Source organism: Tiliqua scincoides, chromosome 1 (genome assembly GCF_035046505.1).
Source record: "Tiliqua scincoides isolate rTilSci1 chromosome 1, rTilSci1.hap2, whole genome shotgun sequence".
In the NCBI taxonomy this organism is placed as follows: Eukaryota; Metazoa; Chordata; class Lepidosauria; order Squamata; family Scincidae; genus Tiliqua; species Tiliqua scincoides.
This window is the reverse complement of record NC_089821.1, coordinates 251363896-251387510: the sequence shown is the minus strand read 5'-3', so window position 1 is coordinate 251387510 and position 23615 is coordinate 251363896. Positions and strand designations below refer to the sequence as shown.

Here is a 23615-nt window from a genome sequence, read left to right as displayed (position 1 = left end):
TTGGAAAAAGAGCTCAGTGCCTGCAAGGGATAGAATTAAGCCTAGAGGGTCTCAGTGTCCCTGGACTGAGGCACTGGCACATACAGGGTGGTGGTAGTACTACTGGACAGGGGGGCCTTGAGGGCTTTAGGGTTCGAGAACCAAGAACTCTGGGCACCCCAAATCCCCCTAAGTTTGCAACACCACCCCAGTACTAACAGCCTAAAGAAGTAATTACCACAGTTAGTCTCAGTGACTAACCAATCATAAGGCTGTAGTCATGGCAGAAGTTATTGCTCATAGTACATCTTTTACAGTAACATACCTTACTGTCGAAGAGTGAGAGGGGCTTCACACTCTTCAGTGAAAATTTCATGATCCCATACAAGATAGTGCAAAGAACTGACTGATGCTCAACAAGGGGGTAATGAATGTGTTTCTGTTCAAGAGCTAGTTCCACTAACGAGATCTGTCCTTCAACAGACACCCAGGCATCTTCTGTGTCCAGCACAGGAAGTTGCATTTCATCGCTACAGACATCAGCCTGGTATGGGAAAGCAGAGAATATCACTGTCATTTTAAAAGCAACTAATTCAGATCTGAACTAATCATGCTCAAAATAATTCAGAGATTTTATTGTTTAAAAAAATGGAAAGCAGAAATCAAGAAGTTTCCCTTACTAAAAACATATAGTGTTTTTAGGAATAAAACACAAACAAATGCATGTAGAGCTAAGCCAGCTCCAAATCCTTGCATTACATTGTAGTTTGCATCATACGTTTTGCCAATATTCCTAATGAAAGACATATAGACCATTTGGCATATAGATGCTTTCATTTTCTCTCTACTGCAGAAAAATTCAGCCGTGGCAGACATATACAAACATAGGAGACAGCATTCATCTATTAAACATATTGTGGGGGTTGGATTTATTCTTTGTTACCTCCATGAGTGTCTGAAGAAGATCTGAACAAGAGCCAAGAAAAGATGTCATTGCAGCGTCACTCATCCCCACATCCTAATTGACAAAGAGTTGTTAGCGTGTGCAATGGAATTTTTCCTGAATACATTCCAACATACGGATGGGAGCAAAGCCGAGCACTGAACATGATACTTAATACAGAGATATACATCTACACTGTGAGAGTACCCACTGTGCAACTGAGCACTTTGCCAGGAACATTCCTGAGCAAATGAATTTTCCAACTCAATTAGCAGCTTTAGAAATGTATCAATCATTCAAAGAGGCTCATGCTGATGAAGTAAAAATCATAATGAAAAATCTCTGCCTTTGATGAGCATTCATAATTACATTCTCATTTCTTTCATGAATAGGCTTCCAAGCAACTAAACCAAGCCAAAATTCAACGCAAACAATTAAATTCTTCAATCAACATTGATCTGAACCAAATATGTTTTCAATGGTGTTTGACCACACCCAAGCTGGAGAACCAACACACACAAGATACAACCCACTTCTTCAAATTAAAGCAGACAATAGGTTGCATTCCCATATTGATTTAAAGGCAATTTCATCCATGCAGGTGGGGGACATTTTCACTTATTTTCACCCTCCCTCAGCAGGCTTTCATGCCATATCCCCTAATAATGTTGGAGGATCCCCCAACCCCCAGGAATGTGTTTTCAGGTGCTGTGGAAAGAAGGTGGAGAAACTCATATGAGAGATGCAACCCAAGCAGAATATGGTCAAAACTGTAAAAAGAAAAGGGTATCGATATATTAGGTGATGACATCCAATCAAGACTAAGAATGTGTGACTGTCCAACCAAGACATTCGTTGGAAAATTCACTTGACTTGAATGTTTAAAAGTATGGTTTGCTAGAAAGACAAACAGTAAGTACACTTCAACCAGTGTCACTTGCTGCCTTGAGCAAACCAAACTGAAGACCCCTTTCTTGTGCAGGGACATGAAGTGCCAAACTATACAGTGCCAAACTATACAGTCTCCTTAGCTGCAAGAAAGGTTGTTCTCATCCTAAGTGCTAAAGATGACAGACACAAGACAAGCAAACACCAGTAAAACAACAGGACTCCCTTGCAGGGGAGAATAAATCAAAGGAAACCAGCGAAAGAGAGAAACCAACCTCCTTAAGTAGGCTTTCAATTGAGAACCTTGGGCTTAGTTTGAACCCACAGAAATCTCCATCTAAATCCAATACAAATGTCACCTTGCACTTTTTTAAAGCAAATAATAATAAAAAAAATTACTTGCCCTTCTGCATAACCTGTCCTTTGGTGCTTTTCCAACCTATTACAGAAATTGCTCTGGTTAAATCAAGCAGTTTGCTAAAGGCAAAGTACCCACAGGGTTGGACCAGGTGCAGCTAGTCTTCATTTAGTACTACAATGGTAAAAAGCTATAATTGCTGAAATTCACTCTCCAACAACTACTAGAACTAATGAGCCCTGACCTTTGTTGTATTCACTTGTCCTAAGTAGCAGCATTCCTGCTTCTCTTCCCTTTTCCCACTTGCCACAACAACAGTGCTCAAGGAAGAACCCTGAGCAGTTGTCCCCAGCGGGACAAGATTCTGAAGGCATGAACTCCACTGGACAAATGCAACACCTGCCATGACCTTGAGCACAACTCACACATTTGTTTTCCTATCACAAAGTGCTGAATAATCAAGTTAAGTAGATACAGGTGTGACAAGCCGTTAGGAAAGATTGGCTTCAGAATTTTGTGGGCCAACCTGCAATTGGCACAGGAAAGCCACTAAACCCAATTTGTATGGCTGGGATATTAGATGTAGCTGTTGATTTAAGTTTTGCAGCAGCTGGTTGATGGAACTTAAACACACTGAGTTCTTCAAATTGGAGGATAGCCCACAAGAAACATGAACAAATGGGGAAAAAATGATTTCTGGTAATTTTTTTGCATACACAAGCAAGCAGCAGCAAATCTAAATGGCCAAATTAAAACTCACTGAGAAATGTACTTCAAACACAGTTGCAGGCTTTATCTAACTAATATGTGAAAATAGCTAAAGTTTTAATACAATATTAAAAAAAAACAACTATAGACAGTAAGTGTCACTGTGTTCAGTGAAACTTACTCCCAGGAGTAAGTGTGTATGGAATTGAAGTCTAAAACGTCTAAGTCAAGAGAGAGAGCACTAGTTTTAAACCATTACTGCCATTAATGTTCTCCCTACTCTTCATAAATTAAAAAAGGGAAACCATAATTCAATATTTACCTTGTCCATTAAGTAGGTAGCAGCAGAAAGCCGTTTCACTATGAATGTATTCCACATCATCAGAGCAATTCCTGAAACAATTATATGCCTTAAGCTCCAAGTAGAAATGGTTTTATTAGGGAAATGATGGCAGTTTTGGAAAGGATTGGTGTGAATGAGCTCCTTGGACCTGTCCCTTTCTATATCTGCAAGCACTGCTTCTAAAGTGCTTCAAAAAAAAGTCACTTGAATTGACTTTAAATGGGTAAGCTGCCAAGTACTGATTTCCATGTTATATCAAAGAAGGGTTGGATATATGTTTCTGAACTGTGGCACAGTTTATCTATGTCCACTCCCCCCCCCCCGAACTATTAAGAATATATACTGCTTTACAACAAAAAGTAGTTCAAAAAGTAATTTACATAAAAAAATGAATCAACAAATGGTTTCCAAAGGGCTCACAGACTAAAAAAAGGCACAGAAAAGACACCAGCAACAGCCACTGGAAAAGATGCTGGGGTATATAGGGACAGTCACTCTCCATCTACTAAATATAAGAGGGTACCTTTTTAAAAGGTGCCTCCTTGCCCAGCTGGCCAACAATTAAGGTGCAGGCTCCCTATTCGTGGCTTGTAATGGTAATGAGGATGAATGGGTTGTTACAGAAAACCACACTTGTATAATGGCAGCCCTACTCTCAGGCATGATGATGCCACCATAGATAAATGAAATTGCAAGGCATCAGCATCCTCCAACAAAGTGGAGCACTGATTCCCACTGCTGCAAGATTTCAACACTTCCACGGTGGTACCAGCATTACACCTGCACACCCCTCACCCTATATGCCACACACACAATGCCCTGCTACTCTCCTTACACAGATTGATATTAACAAACCGATTGTGATCTTTAACCATTGTTTTGTGCTTACCATGCTGAACATGACCGTTATCAATGCATCTGAGGTGATCTATCGACCTGGTGAGAAAATGGGCTTCCTTGTGAAAAAAGGATTAAAAAGAGAGAAACAGCGTTAAACCAGTCATGGCAATGAGGCAAATATGCTGAATGTTAGGTTCCCAATTTTCAAGCTTTGTTTTATATTATATGTCCATGCAGTGCTCATGCTATACACAGGCTGTAGTTGCTAAAGGCTGTATGAATAAAAATAAGCATGCACATGTACAAAGAGTACTTTATTTTACACACTTTGCAGATAAAGTCGTTCACATCCATTACAACTGGACATTGTATCTGGCAATGTCCTTTCAGTACTTGTTGGTCCTGTTATTCTGGATTCCTTTTCGCTTGTTCAGCCTGAGGAGTCAGACAGAATCTTTTGAGGCTGTCTGCTTTGTCCCTTGCCCAGCTCAGTTTGTAAGATCTGGCAGTGGGAGGGGGGGGGCCTGATCAGGAAGGGTGGTGAATTCATCCTGAATGGAGGAGTGCTTCACCCTCTCCTAAAGCCCTCCCTGGATGATAATATCCAGCCAGTCTTTAAACTTCTGTTTCTGTACAAAGTGATTGAGCAGGTGGTAGCATCTCAGCTTCAGCAGGTCCTGGACAAAATGAATTACCTGGATCCCCTTCACTATGGCTTCAAGACACAACCACCTTGGTGGAGATCCTGGGACAGGAGAGTGTGTCCCTGTTAGTCCTGCTGGCCCTCTCAATTGTTTTTTTTTTTTCCGCGCAGATGTTGCTTCAGCATCTATAGAGGCTGCCAGTTCATTTCCAAGCACAATTCAAGGTGATGGTTTTGACCTTGAAAGCCCTTTATGACTAGGGACCACAGTATTTGAGGGATCACCTTCTTCTACACATTCCATTCTATACATTCCTGTCCCCTAAAATCACTAGGGGTATCCCTTTTCGCATGCCATCCTTGACTGAGGTGAGGGGCCGGCAGCAACAGGGAAGGCCTTCTTGGTGGTGGCGGCACTGGAATTATGAACTCCCACCCCTTTAATTTGCTCTCCTTAGAAGTCTTCTGGTAAGGCTTGAAAACAGGTGTTTTTTTTTGGGGGGGGGGGGGTGGCCTTCTGATCCATTTTATATGGCAGTTGTGGCTTGATTTTACATGGGACACAGTTTTTAGTCTGTTGCTGGTGCCAATTTGTTATATTTTACAGTTGCTCACACTTGTAAATCTTTTATATTTTTTAAATCCTTTAAACTTTGTTGCATGACATTGCTGATTTTTATTTGAATACATTTTGCATAATAGTTTTGTTGGTTGTTATTTGTATTTTACTGTTTTTGTAAGCTGGCTTGAGCACCCCTTATTGGGAAAGAAGTTATGGTATGCATTGGCTAAATAAATCCATTTTAAAAAGTTTTGTATAGGAACATAAGAAAAACCCGACTGGATCAGGCCAAAAGTGCATCTAGTCCAGCCTCGTGTATCTCACAGTGGCCCACCAAATGCCTCAGGGAACACAACAGACAACAAGAGATCTGCATCCTGGTGCCCTCTGTTGCATCTGGCATTCTGAGGTAATCCACTTCTAAAATCAGGAGGTCACACATAACCATCATGGCTTGTAATCTGTGATGGACTTTTCTTCCAGAAATCTGTTCAACCCTCTTTTAAAAGGCATCCATGCCAGATGCCATCACCATATCCTGTGGCAAGGAGTTCCACAGACTAATTACACACTGGAAAAAACATTTTCTTTTGTCTGTCCTAACTCTCCCAACGTTCAATTTTTGTGGATGTCCCCTGGTTCTGGTGTCGTGTGAGAGGGCAAAGAACATCCTCCTATCCATTTTGTCCATCCCCTGCATAATTTTGTATGTCTCAATCACGTCCCCCCTCAGTGCCTTTATCTAGGCGCCTTTTTTCTTTTTGCTTAAACTTAAAGCAGCAGATAATGGCAGGAAGATGCAATGAATAAGAACTCTCAACTTTAAACACAATGGAGAAAAGATCAGAACAAAGTGAAGGAGAACAGTTTAAAAAAAAAAAATCTTCTCAACAGCACCCACGCACTCTGTATAAGGTTATCTAGGATATTACTGCTTCTTAGATCATCCTACCTCCTAAAAGAAAAAGTACTGTGATTCATAATATGGATTAAATCCAAAAAGATACAGTCGGTTTCATCTTGCCTAGAGCTACCTTTTCACTCTGAACTGGTAGTCTGAATTCTAATATACTTTACAGCATCATAAAAAAAAAAAAAGATTAAACCACTAGCTCTAACTCAAGTGGTGCCTCTTTGGATGCTGTCAGCTATTCTGTTTGAAATTGTAATAGCTGAATGGCATGTTTACAAATGCAATGACATTTTGACCTGCTGCTCACTACAGAAGTGATAAAACAACTTCAAGAAACCTACCTAATTTTCTTCCAAACTGGTTTAAGTTATTCACCTGATCAACACAGCAATATCTTATAGGTCAGGAAATATGCACCTCATGAAAATAGAAACACCCCATTACCTCTGGGTCTTTGTTCCACTGCACAATGTACTCCCAGCAACAGTGGGCATGGAGTACATCTAGCTCCAGGCTACAAGGGAACTGCTGATATGCTAAATGCAGCAATTCTAGGAACAAACAAAAAAGAAGATCATGAGAATCTATTGCCTGGTTGTTTAGCAGCAACTGTTCAACAACTTCACTTTACTCATAAAAGCAGTTTTATGCTATCACTGCTTACACTGCACCATCATGCACATGAGCCAGTTGTATAGGTAACCGACACGCTCCTACTTCCAAAGGAGCCACTTAGAATGCCCATTGGGAGATGAAGCAGAATATTTATGTAAGTATGTATAAATAAATAAATATTCTAAAACAGACAATGGAGAAAAACAACAGAGGGTGGGAGGGAGGGAGGAAAATACATGGGCAAATGCTGTTACACACACTTCAGGTTTGGTTCCATTTGGGAATGAGGAATAAAACAAGAAGTCAAAGGTCACACAGAGAAGGTGATCTTTGAGTAGATATTCAAACATGAGAGAGAGAGAGAGAGAGAGAGAAGTGGCACCACCTACATGTTCTAGGAGGCAGTTCTACATGCAGGAAACTGCAAAGGTGGTTCAAAGGTGCAAGAGGCAAAATGAAAGGGAAACAGATCCTCTGTCAATAAAACAGACAGATCTGGTGAAATTGGACGAGAAGATGGGCAGGGATGAAATGAGAAACACAGGGCAGGGCAAAATCAGAGAGAGTGAACATTCAAAAGTTTGCTTTACATCATTACCTAGGACAGTCTTCAAGCTTTTCTGGTCTTCTTCATCCTCAGCTAAAAGACTGCTGTCCATCTGCGGAGGTTCCTCCTCACTTCCGGCTTCTTCTCTCTGCCACCCCAGTCTGAGTAATGACAGATCCAGGTCTTGCTTGAAAACCCATTTCGCTACACTGTCAGCAATGCCTCCTGAAGGGAAGGAAGTTTGAAATCAGATCCAAAGTTTTTTCCTTTGAAGGCAAATTTAAGGCCAGTTTATACACACCGCAGAATCAAATGACAAAGTTCTTTCTATTTCAGGTTGTAGCTTAAGGGCTGCATGTCTGAATGCTCCCATATGAAAAACACACACAAATGTCCCTGTACTTGAGAAAAACAGCAAGTTTCTGCAAGCTTCACAGCAGAGTGAAGACTACTCTGAACCCTTCTACAGACAGATTTTTACTCTATCTTCAAGGAAGGTCACTAGTCTATTCCTAAATAAGGAAAGGTTCAAAGCTGTAATTCCCAATCACTTGATTTTTGTTGAATGTATAAACTGCCCCTTTGTTTTCCTGTTCAAAATGAAATGTTTGGGAAGGTGCCAAAATGTTTTCACAGAATTGCTAGGGCCAAAATCAGCCACTGTTTCAGATTCAGCAAATGTGTGTAGTTTAGACAAACAGATCATGAATGACTCCCTCACATTTCAACCCTATTATTATTATTATTATTATTAACAGTATTTATATACCGCTTTTCAACTCCAAAGTTCACAAAGCGGTTTACAGAGAAAGATCAAATAACTAAATGGCTCCCTGTCCCAAAAGGGCTCACAATCTAAAAAGATGCCAAGGAATACCAGCAGACAGCCACTAGAACAGACAGTGCTGGGGTGAGTTACTCTCCCCCTGCTAAAAAAAGGAGCACCCACTTGAAAAAGTGCCTCTTACCCAATTAGAGTACCCTAGAAGAGCTCTCTTACCCTAGAAGAGCTCTCAAGCTATTGCACTGGATTCTCCAAATGTCTCACCTTTGCCCACCTCAGGATAAGCACTCAGACCCTGGTGTAACATGGTAGTCTATCGTGTTACAAAATAGGAAGGAGACTTGTACCTAACAGGTACATGCGTTAAAACTGTCTTCTGTTTGTGGTCCTGGCCTCAAGTCTAAATGTATAATAAATCACTTTTTCCCAGACAAGACTGGGTGAAGGGATGGATGAAATCCTTTTCCATCCCTTCTGCAGATTTAGATGTATCTCTCTGGCATGTTTCTTAGAAAGAACATTCTGTTAAATTCACATCAGTTCCAAATCTTGGGATCTAGCAGGAAGCAGAGCATGGTGAACATTTTTCGTAGAGCAGAAACAGTGAACCTGAAACAACAAGTGGCGTTCTGGGTTATGCAGCTCCGCTGGGAGTAAGGGGTTAAAGTGGAACACAAAACAGTCAAGATCTCTTGAGAAATTCACCTTTTCCTCCTTCAAGCAGCTTCTTAACAGAGAGCCTGCCAAACGGTTCAGCCTGCAGAGAGGTCACTTGGCTCGTCTTCTTGTTCATTTTACTCTGCAAGAGGGTCTGAAGTATCAGACAATCCTCTAACTGTTTCAGCAGAAGTTTCCAGTATTCAGTATCCAGAGAGAGTGCTTCCCAAGAATCAGCATCTGTACCTACAGATATTTGGGAAAACTAGAGGAAAAGAGGATTTGTGAACTTTCCGATGCTCTGCTAAAGACAACGAAGTAACCATTTGGATAAGGCAACTTCACACATTACACAGAAATGAATCTAAAAATGTTAAGTGCACACAACAGGAGGTAAATTACACCTCCTGGTTTGGGGGTGTACGTGTGTCATACTTTTTTGTGCACTTAATATTTTAAGTGCATATCAAAACAAACATGACACAAACAGCCTTGAGTGAAGAAAACAAAACTCAACAAGCCTAATCAGTTAACTTAGGTACAATAAAATGTTTGTACCAACTTATATTGGATAGAGGTGTGTTTTTCTTTTCACTTAGCAAGAAGTAAGAAAAATAGAGAAACACAAAACAAGGCAAACTGAAACACAGGTTTTTATAGGTACAGGTGGAGCCTATTTATCCACGTTAGTTTCGTTCCCTGACTTGTTGCGATTAACAAAAAACATGTTGTGCTAAATTCCATAGAGTTATGCATATACGCTGCAGCCTGACACTTCTGGATGGAAGGAAACTAAGACAGCTGTTATCAATCCCCTCCCCTCAGATGCCCTCATCCCTCCCATTGCCAGCTTCTTTCACAGGTCCTGCTTCTTTCACAGGTGGGATGCTGGGCTTTTAAGAGTCCTATGCCTGCCTACTCAGAAGTAAGCCCCACTGTAGTCAATGGGGCTTACTCCCAGGAAAGTGTGGATCGTTTTGTTTGTGTCTGCTGGAGCAGGAGAGCCTGCACCATGGGGGGGGGGGAATTTGGCAAACATTTCCTGGGATTTTTAAAGCAATCCCCTCTCCTCCCCCTCCTGCCTCCCCCTCGGTTCTCAGCCCTTCCCATTGCCAGCTATCCCTGCTTCTTTCACAGGTGGGATGCTGACCTTTTGAAAGTCCACTCCTATGCATTTCTACTCAGAAGTAAGCCCCATTGTAGTCAATGGGGCTTACTCCCAGGAAAGTGTGGAGAGGATTGTAGCCTTGTTGGGCTGTTTTGTTTCCGTAGGCTGGAGCAGGGAGAGCCTGCACCATTGGGGGGGGGGGAGAATTGGGCTAACACTCCCTTGGTTTTTTAAAGCAATCCCCACTGTTGCTACCAAACCTGCCCCCGTGTGTGAGTGTGTGTGTGTGTGTGTGTGTGAGAGAGAGAGAGCGTGCTCCAACTTGCTCAGGCTGCAGAGGTTTTCCGCCCCCTCCCTTCCCCTCTTCAGCCTCTTCACAGGCTCAGGGGCTCCAAGAGTGTTATCGTTCCTTCGCAAGGGGAACCTCTTCCATGGCTCCAGGACTATTTCCCTGCCTGTGCCAGGCAGAGCCTTTTTGCAGTGTTTTGGGCTGCCTGGAAAAGGAAAGAGACACCAGTGCAGGGCAAAGGTGTGTATGACTTTCAGTTCCCCCACTCCATTGAGACAAATCTGCAGATAAAAAATCCGTGAATAAATAGGCTGCACCTGTATAACCATTTCTGGAATCATATATTCAAGGTTATCTTTGGATACAAGAGGCAGTCTTGTGAATTGGTTTAAGTACTAGACTCCCTTCCCTCAGTCATGAAACCTGATGGGTGACCTTGGGCCAGTCACAATTTCTTGGCCAATCTACTTCACAGGGTTGTTGTGAAGATAAAATTGGGTGAGGAACCATGTATGCTATCCTGAGAAAGAGCAGGGCAATAATCTCCACAGGTCTAATTATTTATGACTGCCTTCTGGCCCACAGATGAAGGCTCAAATTTTATTTCACATCAGAGTTAAACTTCCTATGCGCCTAAGAACTCAGTAGAAGCAAATACCCAGAAAACTGAGTGGAAACAGGCACACAGATAAGTGTTACCAACACAGAAGGAACATGTAGTTCAGCTTTATTCTGATAGTTTAAACAGTATCATCTATGTGGATGAAACATCAGTGTGTCTCTCAGCACAAATTCTTAGGAACACAACTTTCCAGATAGCAATGAATCTAAAATCCTGTTCTCTCCCCCCCCCACCTTTTCCAGGAAGGCAGCAATCACTATATGAAGAAATCCAAAATCCAGGTGTGTTTTTTTACCTTTTTCTCTGCTATGCTATCAGTAATCTGAGCAGTTACGGAATGCCCAACATGGGCAGATAATAAGGCAGCTCCATTATTTTCTGACTGAATACAGGCTGTGCGCATTTGCTGCCACCAGGGGGAGACGGACTGAGAATCCCATGCTTCATCTATAGCAACTGAAACAAAAAGGAAAAAATTCAGACATACAAGGCATGGAGGAAAATTAACATAACAAAATACAATCAAAAGAAAAATAAGCTGCATTTCCAACCAAGACAGCATCTGTTTGTAGGAGTTATTCTTTTTTAATACAAATACAAAAGTTGTACATTGAAGGAGCTATTTTAGAAGAGGGAATGTCTCTTATTTCTCATATAGGAGGGAATGCCTCTTCTATGATAGTGTAGCTATGCGTGCATCATCACACAACATCATTCTCTGAAAGGCATTCCCTGCTCAAAGAGAGAACGGAGATACAGGTTGTCATGGTGCCTGCTAGTGCTGCATGCTGAACCAGAAGCTGGACTCATCATACAACTTTAGTCCGAGTTTCTCAGATTTTATGCAAGAAAACCAGATGTGACCACTTGTATCACACACTGTCTGCTCTGCTTGGTGCATGCAAATGCAACCAATTTCTTAGTTGATTAAAATCCATACAATCAATCACAATGTTTTGAATCGGGTGACATCCCTATTGACATGATGTTAAAGATCTACAACACCCACCATATTGTTTTCATTCACAATTTCACTAGGAATTATATCAAAACTATGAGATTTTGCACATTCAGACACTAACTCACTACATTAGATTCAGGAGGAATAATCTGAGATCAGGCTGTACCAAAATACCCACAACACACAACAAAATACGGTCAAAATAATCACTTCAGAGGTTTTGGAAATGGAAACAATTAGCGCAGTTTCACTATGCTCAGCAGGAAACATCTCAGAAACATATTCGTGTTCTGTTTTTTTAAGAAAACTGCCCTTGGATTAAGTCAGTCTCTCTCTCTCTCTCTCTCTCTCTCTCTCTCTGAAACTCTTAGAATTGATCAAAAGTGAAAAGCCATCTAACCAAATCATGTCAACAAGCATATCCAGGGAGCTATTGTTTTGCCATGCAGGTATGCTTGGAAATTATTAAATTCCTGACATTATTATCAGATACCAAAGTCAAATGTGGTGGGGTACAGAACTGAAGCATATACTGGCCAGACCAAAGAGACACAGTTCAATCCCAATTAGACTTTGAAGGAGAGAGATTTGGTTACCTGAAGAATATCCAAAAACTGAACATCCAAAACATTCAGATGCAATGTGAAGCTGTGCTTGGATGCAAGAGACCTGGAACTAAGATCTACCTCATTTATGGATTCACTTATTTATTTATGGATTCACTCATTTATGGATTTGCATATTCTACTGACTTCTACTCAGTCAGACCTTTGGTGCATCTAGGTCAGCACTGTCAACAGAAACTAGCAGTGGCTTTCCACGGTTTCAGGCAGGAATTTTTCTCTGCCCTATGCGGTTATATCAGACACAGGAAGTCTGCCAAAGGATAACAAGAGTGCCAGAGGAGAGACCAATGCAGCTATGTGATGAAGAAACCCCCAGACTGGACTGAATGTGCAGTAAGTCCCATGTGTATTGACACATGATCGGGTCTCACAAATACATTTTCTCATGGAAAAACTGCACATCTAGCAGGGGCCTGTGTTTCACTTTGTTCAGTTTTAATTATTGCTAGTATAGTCAGGTCAATGATACATTTTACAGAAATGAGCAACAGCTTGCTTTCATTCCATAAGTTCATCTCACCTGTCATTTTGCTCAGATGAGATAGTGCAGCATGAAGGCAGCAAACAGACTGTGTACTATGAAGAATTTCTTTTTCCTTAAAAAGCCACACACTGAGAAGCAGAGACTAAGAAAAAATAGATTTAAAGAGTTTTGTCTTAATTGGGAAAAGATTCAGGAGATCATGTAAAATAAAAGTAAATAAATCATCTTTCAAACTTCCCAGCAAAAAATCACTGACAATTTGGTCATCAGTTCTAGAGAACAGAAACTACCACAAAGTTAGTCAGCTGACCTCCACATTATCTAAGGAAGCAGGCTGCCTATGGAAACAGTACAATATGTAAAAGTATTTTCTATGTAAATTTTGCTGCTTCACATTTCAACAGACCCAACTCTTTCTTCAATTCAGGACCTCTCTCACTTGTGACATCCCCATTTTCATTCCATATGAAGGTATCTTAGTGCATTAACTAGGTGCATTCATCAGGCAATTAGTAAGGCTCATTTAAGTCTATCAAATGTGCTACTATCAAGCACATTTATTACACATCACCCTATCGCCAATGAATAGTAGGTTAGCAAGTTTTACTGAAAGACAATTTCTTTATGTATACAGGTTGAGTCTCATTATTGGCTAGGGTTCAGTTCCCAGAACTCAAAAAACGCACTAAAGCAAATCAATTTAAAAAACAAAGTCCCTTTGCCCTGGTGATTTAAAAAAAGCCTTGCTGACCTTTTGTTATGCACACAGAGGCAATCGGTCTCTCTCCAGGCACTTGGGGTTCACTAGGAGGAAGCAATCTCTCCCTTCACCAGGAGCCACAGTGAGGGGGAAAGGTGATAATCACTGTCACTTAGCCTTCCTTCATGTGCTCAGGGGGAAGGGAGGGGTTTGCCTTGTGCCTGGAGAGAGAATGATTGATGGATTGTCAGCTGCTGGATGGATTGTCACAGGCTGCTGTCTCTTGCATTAATGAGGCTATTGTTAAAGGACTGTTTTCCTTTAATTTAAAGGGCACTTCTCATGCTGGGATAGAAAAATCTGTGGATAATTAGGTTATACCTGTAATCACTTGCATGCAGTTTTTTAAACTGTGGTTTTAAATGGATGCATTTTTTCCCTTCTCCGGGGATCAGCACATTCCTTCTCATCTGCAGTTTCATGCAGATTCATGCCATTCATGTTGAGTCAAAATTGTGTATAACCAGATTGGACCTGTATATCTCACACACTTTACATAGTATACCTCCTGCTGTGCCACCCCTTCTCTTCTCCACCCCCAGCATCATCCACATTCTGAGTCCAAAGCTACCACTCCTAGACATGGTAGCCAGAGTTCACTGGCAGAGATACCAGTGAAGGTCCTACAGTAGAGTGAAAAAGAGACCCTACAATATCTGTGAAGAGTAAAACACACTACTCACCAATAATAGCTGAGGGCTAAATCCTGCCGACTCCAGCATATGGCACATTTCTTCTGTTGAACTTTCTCCATGTAAACATTTCCAGAAAAAAAAGCTTCCTGCATGCACAGGAATACACTGTTTAATACAATGAAGGTTTCCTGGCTGAAAGCCACAGGCAGCCTATCCCTTTCTCCTAAGAGACCATTAAAGGATTAATGCACTAACATTAGGCTATTTCATATGGGTAGCATATAAAACACTCATGGGAGCTGCACACGTTCTCTGCCATTTGCTGCCTTTTACATCCCCTCACTGACCCACCTCCATCACCCACCCATCCCACCAGCATCTGATCAAGGGTACCTGTATGTATTGGCAACCTTCAGTCTCGAAAGACTATGGTATCGCGCTCTGAATGGTGGTTCTGGCACAGCGTCTAGTGTGGCTGAAAAGGCCAATCCGGGAGTGACAATCCCTTCCACACCGGGAGCAAGTGCAGTCTGTCCCTGGTCTGTCTCCCTGACTATGGGCCTTCCTTCTTTGCCTCTTAGCCTCAGACTGTTGGCAAAGTGTCTCTTCAAACTGGGAAAGGCCATGCTGCACAGCCTGCCTCCAAGCGGGCCGCTCAGAGGCCAGGGTTTCCCACCTGCTGAGGTCCATCCCTAAGGCCTTCAGATCCCTATTGCAGATGTCCTTGTATCGCAGCTGTGGTCTGCCTGTAGGGCGCTTTCCTTGCACGAGTTCTCCATAGAGGAGATCCTTTGGGATCCGGCCATCATCCATTCTCACGACATGACCAAGCCAACGCAGGCGTCTCTGTTTCAGCAGTGAATACATGCTAGGGATTCCAGCACGTTCCAGGACTGTGTTGTTTGGAACTTTGTCCTGCCAGGTGATGCCGAGGATGCGTCGGAGGCAGCGCATGTGGAAAGCGCTCAGTTTCCTCTCCTGTTGTGAGTGAAGAGTCCATGACTCGCTGCAGTACAGAAGTGTACTCAGGACGCAAGCTCTGTAGACCTGGATCTTGGTATGTTCCGTCAGCTTCTTGTTGGACCAGACTCTCTTTGTGAGTCTGGAAAACGTGGTAGCTGCTTTACCGATGCGCCTGTTTAGCTCGGTATCGAGAGAATGAGTGTCGGAGATCGTTGAGCCAAGGTACACAAAGTCATGGACAACCTCCAGTTCATGCTCAGAGATTGTAATGCAGGGAGGTGAGTCCACATCCTGAACCATGACCTGTGTTTTCTTCAGGCTGATTGTCAGTCCAAAATCTTGGCAGGCCTTGCTAAAACGATCCATGAGCTGCTGGAGATCTTTGGCAGAGTGGGTAGTGACAGCTGCATCGTCGGCAAAGAGGAAGTCACGCAGACATTTCAGCTGGACTTTGGATTTTGCTCTCAGTCTGGAGAGGTTGAAGAGCTTTCCGTCTGATCTGGTCCGGAGATAGATGCCTTCTGTTGCAGTTCCAAAGGCCTGCTTCAGCAGGACAGCGAAGAAAATCCCAAACAAGGTTGGTGCAAGAACACAGCCCTGCTTCACTCCGCTTCGGATGTCAAAAGGGTCTGATGTGGAGCCATCGAAGACAACAGTGCCCTTCATGTCCTTGTGGAAAGATCTGATGATGCTGAGAAGCCTGGGTGGACATCCAATCTTGGGGAGAATCTTGAAGAGGCCGTCTCTGCTGACCAGGTCGAAAGCCTTTGTGAGATCTATGAAGGCTATAAAGAGTGGCTGTCGTTGTTCCCTGCATTTCTCCTGCAGTTGTCTAAGGGAGAATACCATATCAGTGGTGGACCTGTTGGCTCGGAATCCACACTGCGATTCTGGATAGACGCTCTCTGCAAGTACCTGGAGCCTCTTTAGTACAACTCGGGCAAACAGCTTTCCTACAACGCTAAGGAGAGAGATGCCGCGGTAGTTGTTGCAGTCACCCCTGTCACCTTTGTTCTTGTACAGCGTGATGATGTTTGCATCCCTCATGTCTTGAGGTACTCCACCTTCTCTCCAGCAGAGACAGAGGATTTCATGCAGCTCAGTGACGATGATCTCTTTGCAGCATTTTAGGACTTCAGCAGGGATGCTGTCTTTTCCAGGTGCCTTGCCAAAGGCAAGGGAGTCCAGGGCCACGTGAAGTTCTTCTAGGGTTGGTTCACTGTCAAGCTCTTCCAGCACAGGCAGGCACTCAATGTTGTTCAGTGCTTCTTCGGTGACTACATTTTCTCTGGAATATAGCTCAGAGTAGTGCTGCACCCAGCGTTCCATCTGCTGCGCCCGATCCTGGATGACCTCGCCTGTGGCAGACTTCAGAGGGGCAATTTTCTTCTGTGTTGGACCTAGGGCCTGCTTGATACCATCATACATCCCCTTGATGTTGCCCGTGTCAGCTGCTATCTGTATCTCGGAACAGAGCTGGAGCCAGTAGTCGTTAGCACATCTCCTGGCAGTCTGTTGGACTTTGCTGCGAGCAGTTCGGAGGACCTGCAGGTTGCGCTCACTGGGACAGGCCTTGTATGCTGCTTGAGCTCTCCTCTTTTCCTCAATGACTGGTGTCAACTCCTCAGAGTGGGCTTCAAACCAGTCTGCCGCCTTGTTGGTCTTCTTGCCGAATATGGACAAGGCGGTGTTGTAAACGGTATTCTTGAAATGTTCCCATCTGTTGGATGCGTTTGCGTCGGCCGGGCCTGGAAGAGATTCCTCAAGCGCTTGTGCAAATTCCTCCACTTTTCTCTGATCCCGGGTCTTGCTGGTATCAATGCGAGGTCTTCCTTCCTTTTTCGTGTGATACAGTCGCTTTGTTTGCAGTTTCACTCTGCTGCACACCAGGGAGTGGTCAGTGTCGCAGGCAGCACCATGATAACTGCGTGTGATCTTGATGCTGGGAAGGCTGGAGCGTCTGGTGAGGATCAGGTCGAGCTGGTGCCAGTGCTTTGATCTTGGATGTCTCCAAGAGACTCTATGTTGGGGCTTTGTGTTGAAGAACGTGTTGCTGACACAGAGACCGTGATGACAGCAAAACTCTAGCAGGCGTTGGCCATTTTCGTTCATCCTCCCAGTGCCAAACTGACCTAAGCAAGTGGGCCATGAACTGTTATCAGCACCAACTCTAGCATTGAAATCGCCGAGGATGAACAATGGCTCTTTTACAGGGATTTTCTTGACAGTGGTGGCCAGGTCATCATAGAATTTGTCTTTGGCTTCTGCTGGAGACGACAGAGTCGGTGCATAAGCACTGATGAGAGTGATAGGTCCTGCTGATGACTGGAGCTGCAGGGACAAAATTCTTTCACTTCCCACAGTAGGTGGGATGATGGATTTCAGCAGGGTATTTCTGACCGCAAAGCCAACGCCATGTTCCCTGGTTTCGTTTGGTGGTTTTCCCTGCCAGAAAAATGAGAAATTTCTCTCCTTGACAGATCCGGAATCTGGCAGCCTAGTCTCTTGAAGGGCGACGATGTCCATCTGCAGTCTGCTCAGCTCCATGTCGATGACAGCTGTTTTGCGTGCGTCGTCTATTTCTTGCAGGTCATCAGAGAAGCCAGGTGTCATTGTCCTAACGTTCCAGGTGCCCAGCTTTAGGGCAGTAGTTTTCTGTTTTCTGTTGCATGGTGCAGAGTTGTCGATCCGCTTGTCGGTTTTCACCCTAAACCCCACGCACCCCATGAGGTTAACGGACCGTGGCGAGGCAACACCTTACTGGCTGGGGACTGCCCAGCTTAAGGCGGGCGGTAGCTGCCCAATGAGATGCAATGATCTCTCCCACCGTCGGAAGCAGCCCCTGGCGTCATGCTCTACGCCAATCGAGCAAAGACTTATAACCGGTAAACTGCTGCTTCCCGTGTTGTGCCGACGCCGTATGGCGAAGTTGGAGTGTCCTCTCCAGTGCGCGAAGCCTGGGTAAAGAAGGTATGGAGGATAGGCTGTTACCCATGCAGCAAATCCCCCCTCTCCACGTCGCTGGAATGGTCCAATGGAAAGGCAGAAGCCAATACGGTTGGTTCCAGCGGCGTCGCAGGAGTTGCCAGAACGTGACTGTGTTCAGCCATGAACTGCCTAAGGGACTCCGGCTCCTGATTTTGCCTCGAGGTTGACTCCTGAAGCCTTTTCCAGAACTGGATGTAGCCACAAGGCAGTGGAGGTTTGAGGTCAGAGTTTCCTTCTCTTAGATGAGCTGCCTTCCTAGGCTGACGAGTCCCATCTACCCGGTCATCAAAACAGATGACAACACACATTTACAGGTAAACAGAAATGTTACACTACGGAGGGAGGGGGTAGGGAAGGTCGCGTCACGCTTGGCCGTTCTGAGCGCTAGGCGAGCCGTAGAGGATGAATTCCGCTGGCGGTTTGAGAACGGCGCGCGAGGGGCCCTCCCCTCCCCAGAGCGCCCCGCTGCCGGTCCCGGAGGCGGCGCAGGTCCCGCTGGTGGTGTCGGTGGTGGTGGCCCTGGTGGTCATGCTCCTGTCCCTGCGTGAGTCCGCGCCTCTGCTCACCCCCAGCCCTGCTGCTGGGCCAGGGCTCCTTCAGGCGGGGCGGGGCGGGGCGGGGCGGGCTGGAGGCGACCCTGCCTGCCAGGCTCTGGCTGTGCCCTCAGGGGCTGCTGGGCAGGCAGCTGCAGGGCAGCGCCGAGAAGAGCCCTGCTGGATCAGGCCCACCCAGTCCAGCCTCTCACAGTGGTCCACCAGGTGCCTCGGGGGCGCCCAAGACAACCTGGGACCTGGATCCTGGTGCCCTCCCTTGCACTGGCACTCCTCTAACCAGAGTTCCACAGGTTAACTACATGTGCTGAGTAAAGAAATATGTTCTTTGTCAATTTTAGTGGATGTGCCCTGGTTCTGGGGTTGGGTAGAGATGATGCAGTGAGAAGCTTCTCCTTCTCCCTGGTAGGTATGTGCAAGCTCCTACTTTTAGGAGTAGGCTGCCTGGGGGCCCAGTCCTATCCAATTTTCCAGTGCCGGTGCTGCTGTGCCTATGGGGTATGCAGTCACAGAAGCCTCCTTAAGAAATGGGAACATTTGTTCCCTTACACTGGGGCTGCATTGCGGTTGCACCGGTGCTGCAAGGTTGGATGGGATTGGGCTGCCATAATGCCAGATGCAGGGGAGCACCTGGACATATGCTGTGCCTTCTTGTCCTGTGTGCTCCTCCATGAGGCGTTTGATGGGCTACTGTGAGATACAGGAAGCTGGACTGGATGGGCCTTTGGCTTGATCCAGCGGGACTCTTCTTATGTTCTTATATTCCTGTTAAATGCCAGCCTGGCAAGTCGCCACCCTCCCCCTGACCCACTACATTATTTACAAGATTTTTATTCTACCTTTTGGCATCCAAAGAAACTCACATCAAAGTTACAACACAATGCCCCCCCCCCAAGAAAAACCCGCAAGAAAAAGCACCAAACTCTTTTTCCTCCTTCTCATAAGTTATTTGGCGCTTTGTGGCCCCTACAAGGAGAGAGGAGGCACAGCCTTGGCTTTAAAGAGGCAACAGCAGATGGAAAGTGTCACTTGTCATTGTGGTGTAATGGTTAGGAGATGGTCTTGAACCAAGGAGACTTGGGTTCACTCCATGCTTTGTTGTGGAAGCTCACCAAGTGACCTTGGGCCAGTCACTGTCTCTTGGCCTAACCCACCTCAAAGATTTGTTGTGAGGGGAGAATGGGGTGTGGAAGAATCCATGAGCTTCAGAACGTCTTGAAGGAAAGATGGGATATAATTTTGTTCGTGTGCCTTTTATCACGATTGAACATGTATGGTGGAAACATTAAAACACAAACATTGGGGTACCATGCATGCTCTGATGTAAAAAACCACAGCCATACTTGGTAAGACATGTTCCAATACACGGATGGACTTGCCATGGAATACATGGAATTCTTTGCCATGTTGCATGGATTCAGGACAACTGAAAACTATGGCTTACTTAGGGAAGGGATGGGCCAATCTCAAGTTACCAGGAGGGACTAAAATGTTTGAAGATGATTCTGCAGCCACCTCTTATTGGGCAAGCTATAAATATCTAGCTTATCTGATGAGTGTTCATCCCAAGTTTGGGATGTTGAGTTTTAATAGTAAGGGAGACAGAAAAACCTGCTGTGAAAAAAAAAATTGGATTTATGGGAAAGCTGAGAGAGACAAACCTGACAAAAAGTGTAACATTTCAAGGGTACCACCACCACTATATTCATTCTAATGTTCTGAAATTCCTTAGGCCAATTGTAGGGGTCACCAAGTATCCCCCGATCCAGAACACTTTGATCACTCCAGAGTTCTAATGAAGCTCTCGTACAAGCCCCCCTTCCCAATCAGTTCAATAGATGGGCAACCCAATGCATAAACAGAAAAATCTTTGGAACAGGGGAGTCCCATGCCCATGGGGGAGTGACTTACACTCACAAAAAAGTAACTGCATTAAGGTATTGCATCTTTTGTAAGGTCTGATTATCATGGCTGTATATCATGAAAAGACTCTTACCTAAAGCCACGTATTCTTTTTCATCAAGCTTCTTCACATTAATTATGGCCTTTTCATACTCCAAATACTCCAAGAAAGTTTTCACAGGCAGTTCTCCATCTTTATCTTCCGCAAAACGAACAGAAGGGTGAGCGTTCTGTTGCTTGTAATTCTCCAGTAACATCTGCAGCCTAGTAAACTCTTTTTCATCTAGCCGGAGTAATTTGGCCAAGTCCTTAAAAGCAACGTGAAGCATGCAACAGTGAAGATCACATCTACCCTGGACATACTGACACACAATGTCATTCATTGCACACTTTCTGTCCCTTACAGGGCTGAGAAGACACTTCACCGTTTGCATTTTATTGCATGATCCAAGGTTTGCGTCTCAACACCTACGCAATATACCAGGGACTACAAGCCTGCATTTCTCAGATCACACACTGCTTTACTGGCATTCCAAAAAAACTGCTTCCCTGACTGCTAGGATAGCTGGGCCAGATGTGTTGTCCTACACTTGACTGAACAATACTTGCATGTCAATGTGTCTTCGAAACTTTAAAATATACTTTTCTCTTATAATACATGTTTCATGCATAATTGCTTGAAGTAAACACCACAAATGAAATGACTATTTTTGAAAATTTTAAGGTTCTAGGGACAAGCCAACCCAACCCAGATCTTCACATCACTCACATTATCAGATGGAGCCATCTCAGACTGTATAGTTAGAGAATTTAGCTTGCTGATTGACTCATGGAGGTGCAGAAGCTTCAACTGGTTTGCACAAAACTGTAGCAGCCCTTCATCAACACACTCCACCTCTGCAGAGAAACAGAAAAAAAGATGCACATTAGTCTGGTAACTGTGCCAAGGAGCTGTGAACATTCTTCACAGTTTCATTACACTTCCTGTTAAGCAGTATTTCCAGCACAGCTGCTTAAAAGAGGATTCTGTGTTACCAAGGGAAGGTTAAAGCCAGGGTGAGTTCTGCCTTTAGGCAGAGTAAGTGCCAACTTCTCTTTCAAAGCAGAATGTTGATAGGGCACTGAACACAAGAGAGAAAAAGGGGAAAAAAACTGCACTAGTGTTCAAAAGATCTGAACCCAAATGTAAAAAAAGGTTTGTTTCATAGTATAATATAAATTTCCTACACAGATAACAATGTAGAAAACTGTACATATATTCCATATGTACATCACATGTGATAAACATATACATGCTCATTTTGCTTCACAAATGCCTATGATAAACATAGCAAAATGGACATGGATGTGCATTATATGTAGTGCGCGCGTGCACGCACACACACATGCGCACACACACACACACACACACACACACACACACACTTAGTGGTGAAGTCCTCTGGGTTTTTTGTGTCAGGGGGTCTTCAATATCTACACTGAACCTCCTTCTTGGACCTGGTAAGATTTATGATGCCTTGCAGTCTGACGCAACTACAAGATGGAGAGCCTCTTAGAATTGCCAAAGCCACCAGAATGGGTGGGGTGGAGGTAGAAGATGTGGGACTGGACTCCGAGGAAGGTTCTCCCTGAGCACCTGCCCTCCTATGTAGTCAATCTAATAACTTAGGCCAACACATATTTCACTCTCTTAAAAGTGAAACCTGTTCATGGGTCTATTTGGGGTGCTGATTCCAAAAATGGCACCAGCTTTGCCCTATCATGTCTTGTTTTGGAGATATGGCATAGCCTCATTAGTAAATGGTTCAAGCGGCTTCTATGTAAGGGAGCCTATGCCATGGCCCCAAATTCATATAAAACCATCACATATTCTGGAAAAAAAAAACTGGCCCTCAAATTCTCAGGCCTGTGTAATCAGTTGTGGTGAGGAGGAATGGAATAAAAAGAGCTCCCCAACTCCCTCCTCTCCCAACCACCCCAATTCCTTTCATACAAAATTGACCACCACAGAAAAGGGTTCTATAAACAAAGCCAGGTAATTGCAATAGTTACCTACTGCAGCAATGTACAGTTTCTTCTATAAGAAACTGAACAATTATCTGTCTGCATTCCTGCCAACTCTGAAACAGAGCAGTCCCAAAATAGATTTTCTCTTACCCTGATTCTTTAAAGTATCCATTAATGTTTGCATGATGTTTGTCAAAGAAGAGAGTGGAAAACGCTCATTTGCTAGGATGCTTTCCAAAGCCTGTCAGTAAAATGTGCCACACATATATTAAACACATTTATTTTTAACGTCATAATATTATTACATGATTACATGTGTTGCACATACTACTTTTACGTCTATACATGATACTATTACGTATTATATTCAACATCATGATACTACTAAAAAACAAACAATGTTCCACAATGGCAGAAGTTAAGTTTTCAATACTGCTTAATATGACTGTTTTGGGGGAGGTGAAAGGTTTTATGGGCTACTTGTTGAAGAACAAAGCTGTAAAGATAAAACATCTACAGTATTAGTCCTGTAATAATGGTTTGTCCCACTACAGAAGTGGGTCAAATCTCATAAACCAGACTTACAAATTCCAGAGTATGTTGTAAGCAAGTTATCTAAAGCAGGGGTGTCAAACCTAAGGCCCGGGGGCCGGATGCGGCCCCCAGAAGCTTTTTATCCGGCCCTCAGGCTCTCAGCTGCTGAGGTGTTACTGCTGAAATGGCAGCCCACGTGAAAATTGGGCTTTCCTAAATCTTGAAATATGATCAAGATTTGCATATTTTCTCTTCTGTCATTTGCAGTTAATGAGTTTCTATATGAGAACAAGGTCTGGCTTCTGACCATTAGCTGCTTAATGATGTAACTTCCTGCATAATGACATCACTTCTGGCCCTCAGAAGGAGCCCTGAATGCTAACTTCAGCCCTCTGTATGAAATGA

The 23615-nt window shown here is 43.9% G+C and overlaps 1 protein-coding gene across 2 annotated transcripts in view; it reads right to left on the bottom strand.

Annotated features, from left to right (window-relative positions):
• Positions 1 to 23615, bottom strand: part of RAB3GAP2 (RAB3 GTPase activating non-catalytic protein subunit 2) — a 60077-nt gene that overhangs the window by 5634 nt on the left and 30828 nt on the right. For both annotated transcript variants that reach the window (XM_066618861.1, XM_066618871.1), the window contains 14 exons: positions 22827 to 22917; positions 21439 to 21566; positions 20764 to 20977; positions 14314 to 14411; positions 12907 to 13012; positions 11095 to 11255; positions 8829 to 9045; positions 7391 to 7564; positions 6622 to 6728; positions 4109 to 4175; positions 3199 to 3269; positions 2214 to 2249; positions 923 to 997; positions 305 to 523 (listed from right to left, as the gene is read on the bottom strand). In XM_066618861.1, coding sequence (XP_066474958.1) covers positions 305 to 523; positions 923 to 997; positions 2214 to 2249; positions 3199 to 3269; positions 4109 to 4175; positions 6622 to 6728; positions 7391 to 7564; positions 8829 to 9045; positions 11095 to 11255; positions 12907 to 13012; positions 14314 to 14411; positions 20764 to 20977; positions 21439 to 21566; positions 22827 to 22917 — 1764 coding nt within the window. The remainder of the gene's footprint in view (positions 1 to 304; positions 524 to 922; positions 998 to 2213; positions 2250 to 3198; positions 3270 to 4108; positions 4176 to 6621; positions 6729 to 7390; positions 7565 to 8828; positions 9046 to 11094; positions 11256 to 12906; positions 13013 to 14313; positions 14412 to 20763; positions 20978 to 21438; positions 21567 to 22826; positions 22918 to 23615) is intronic.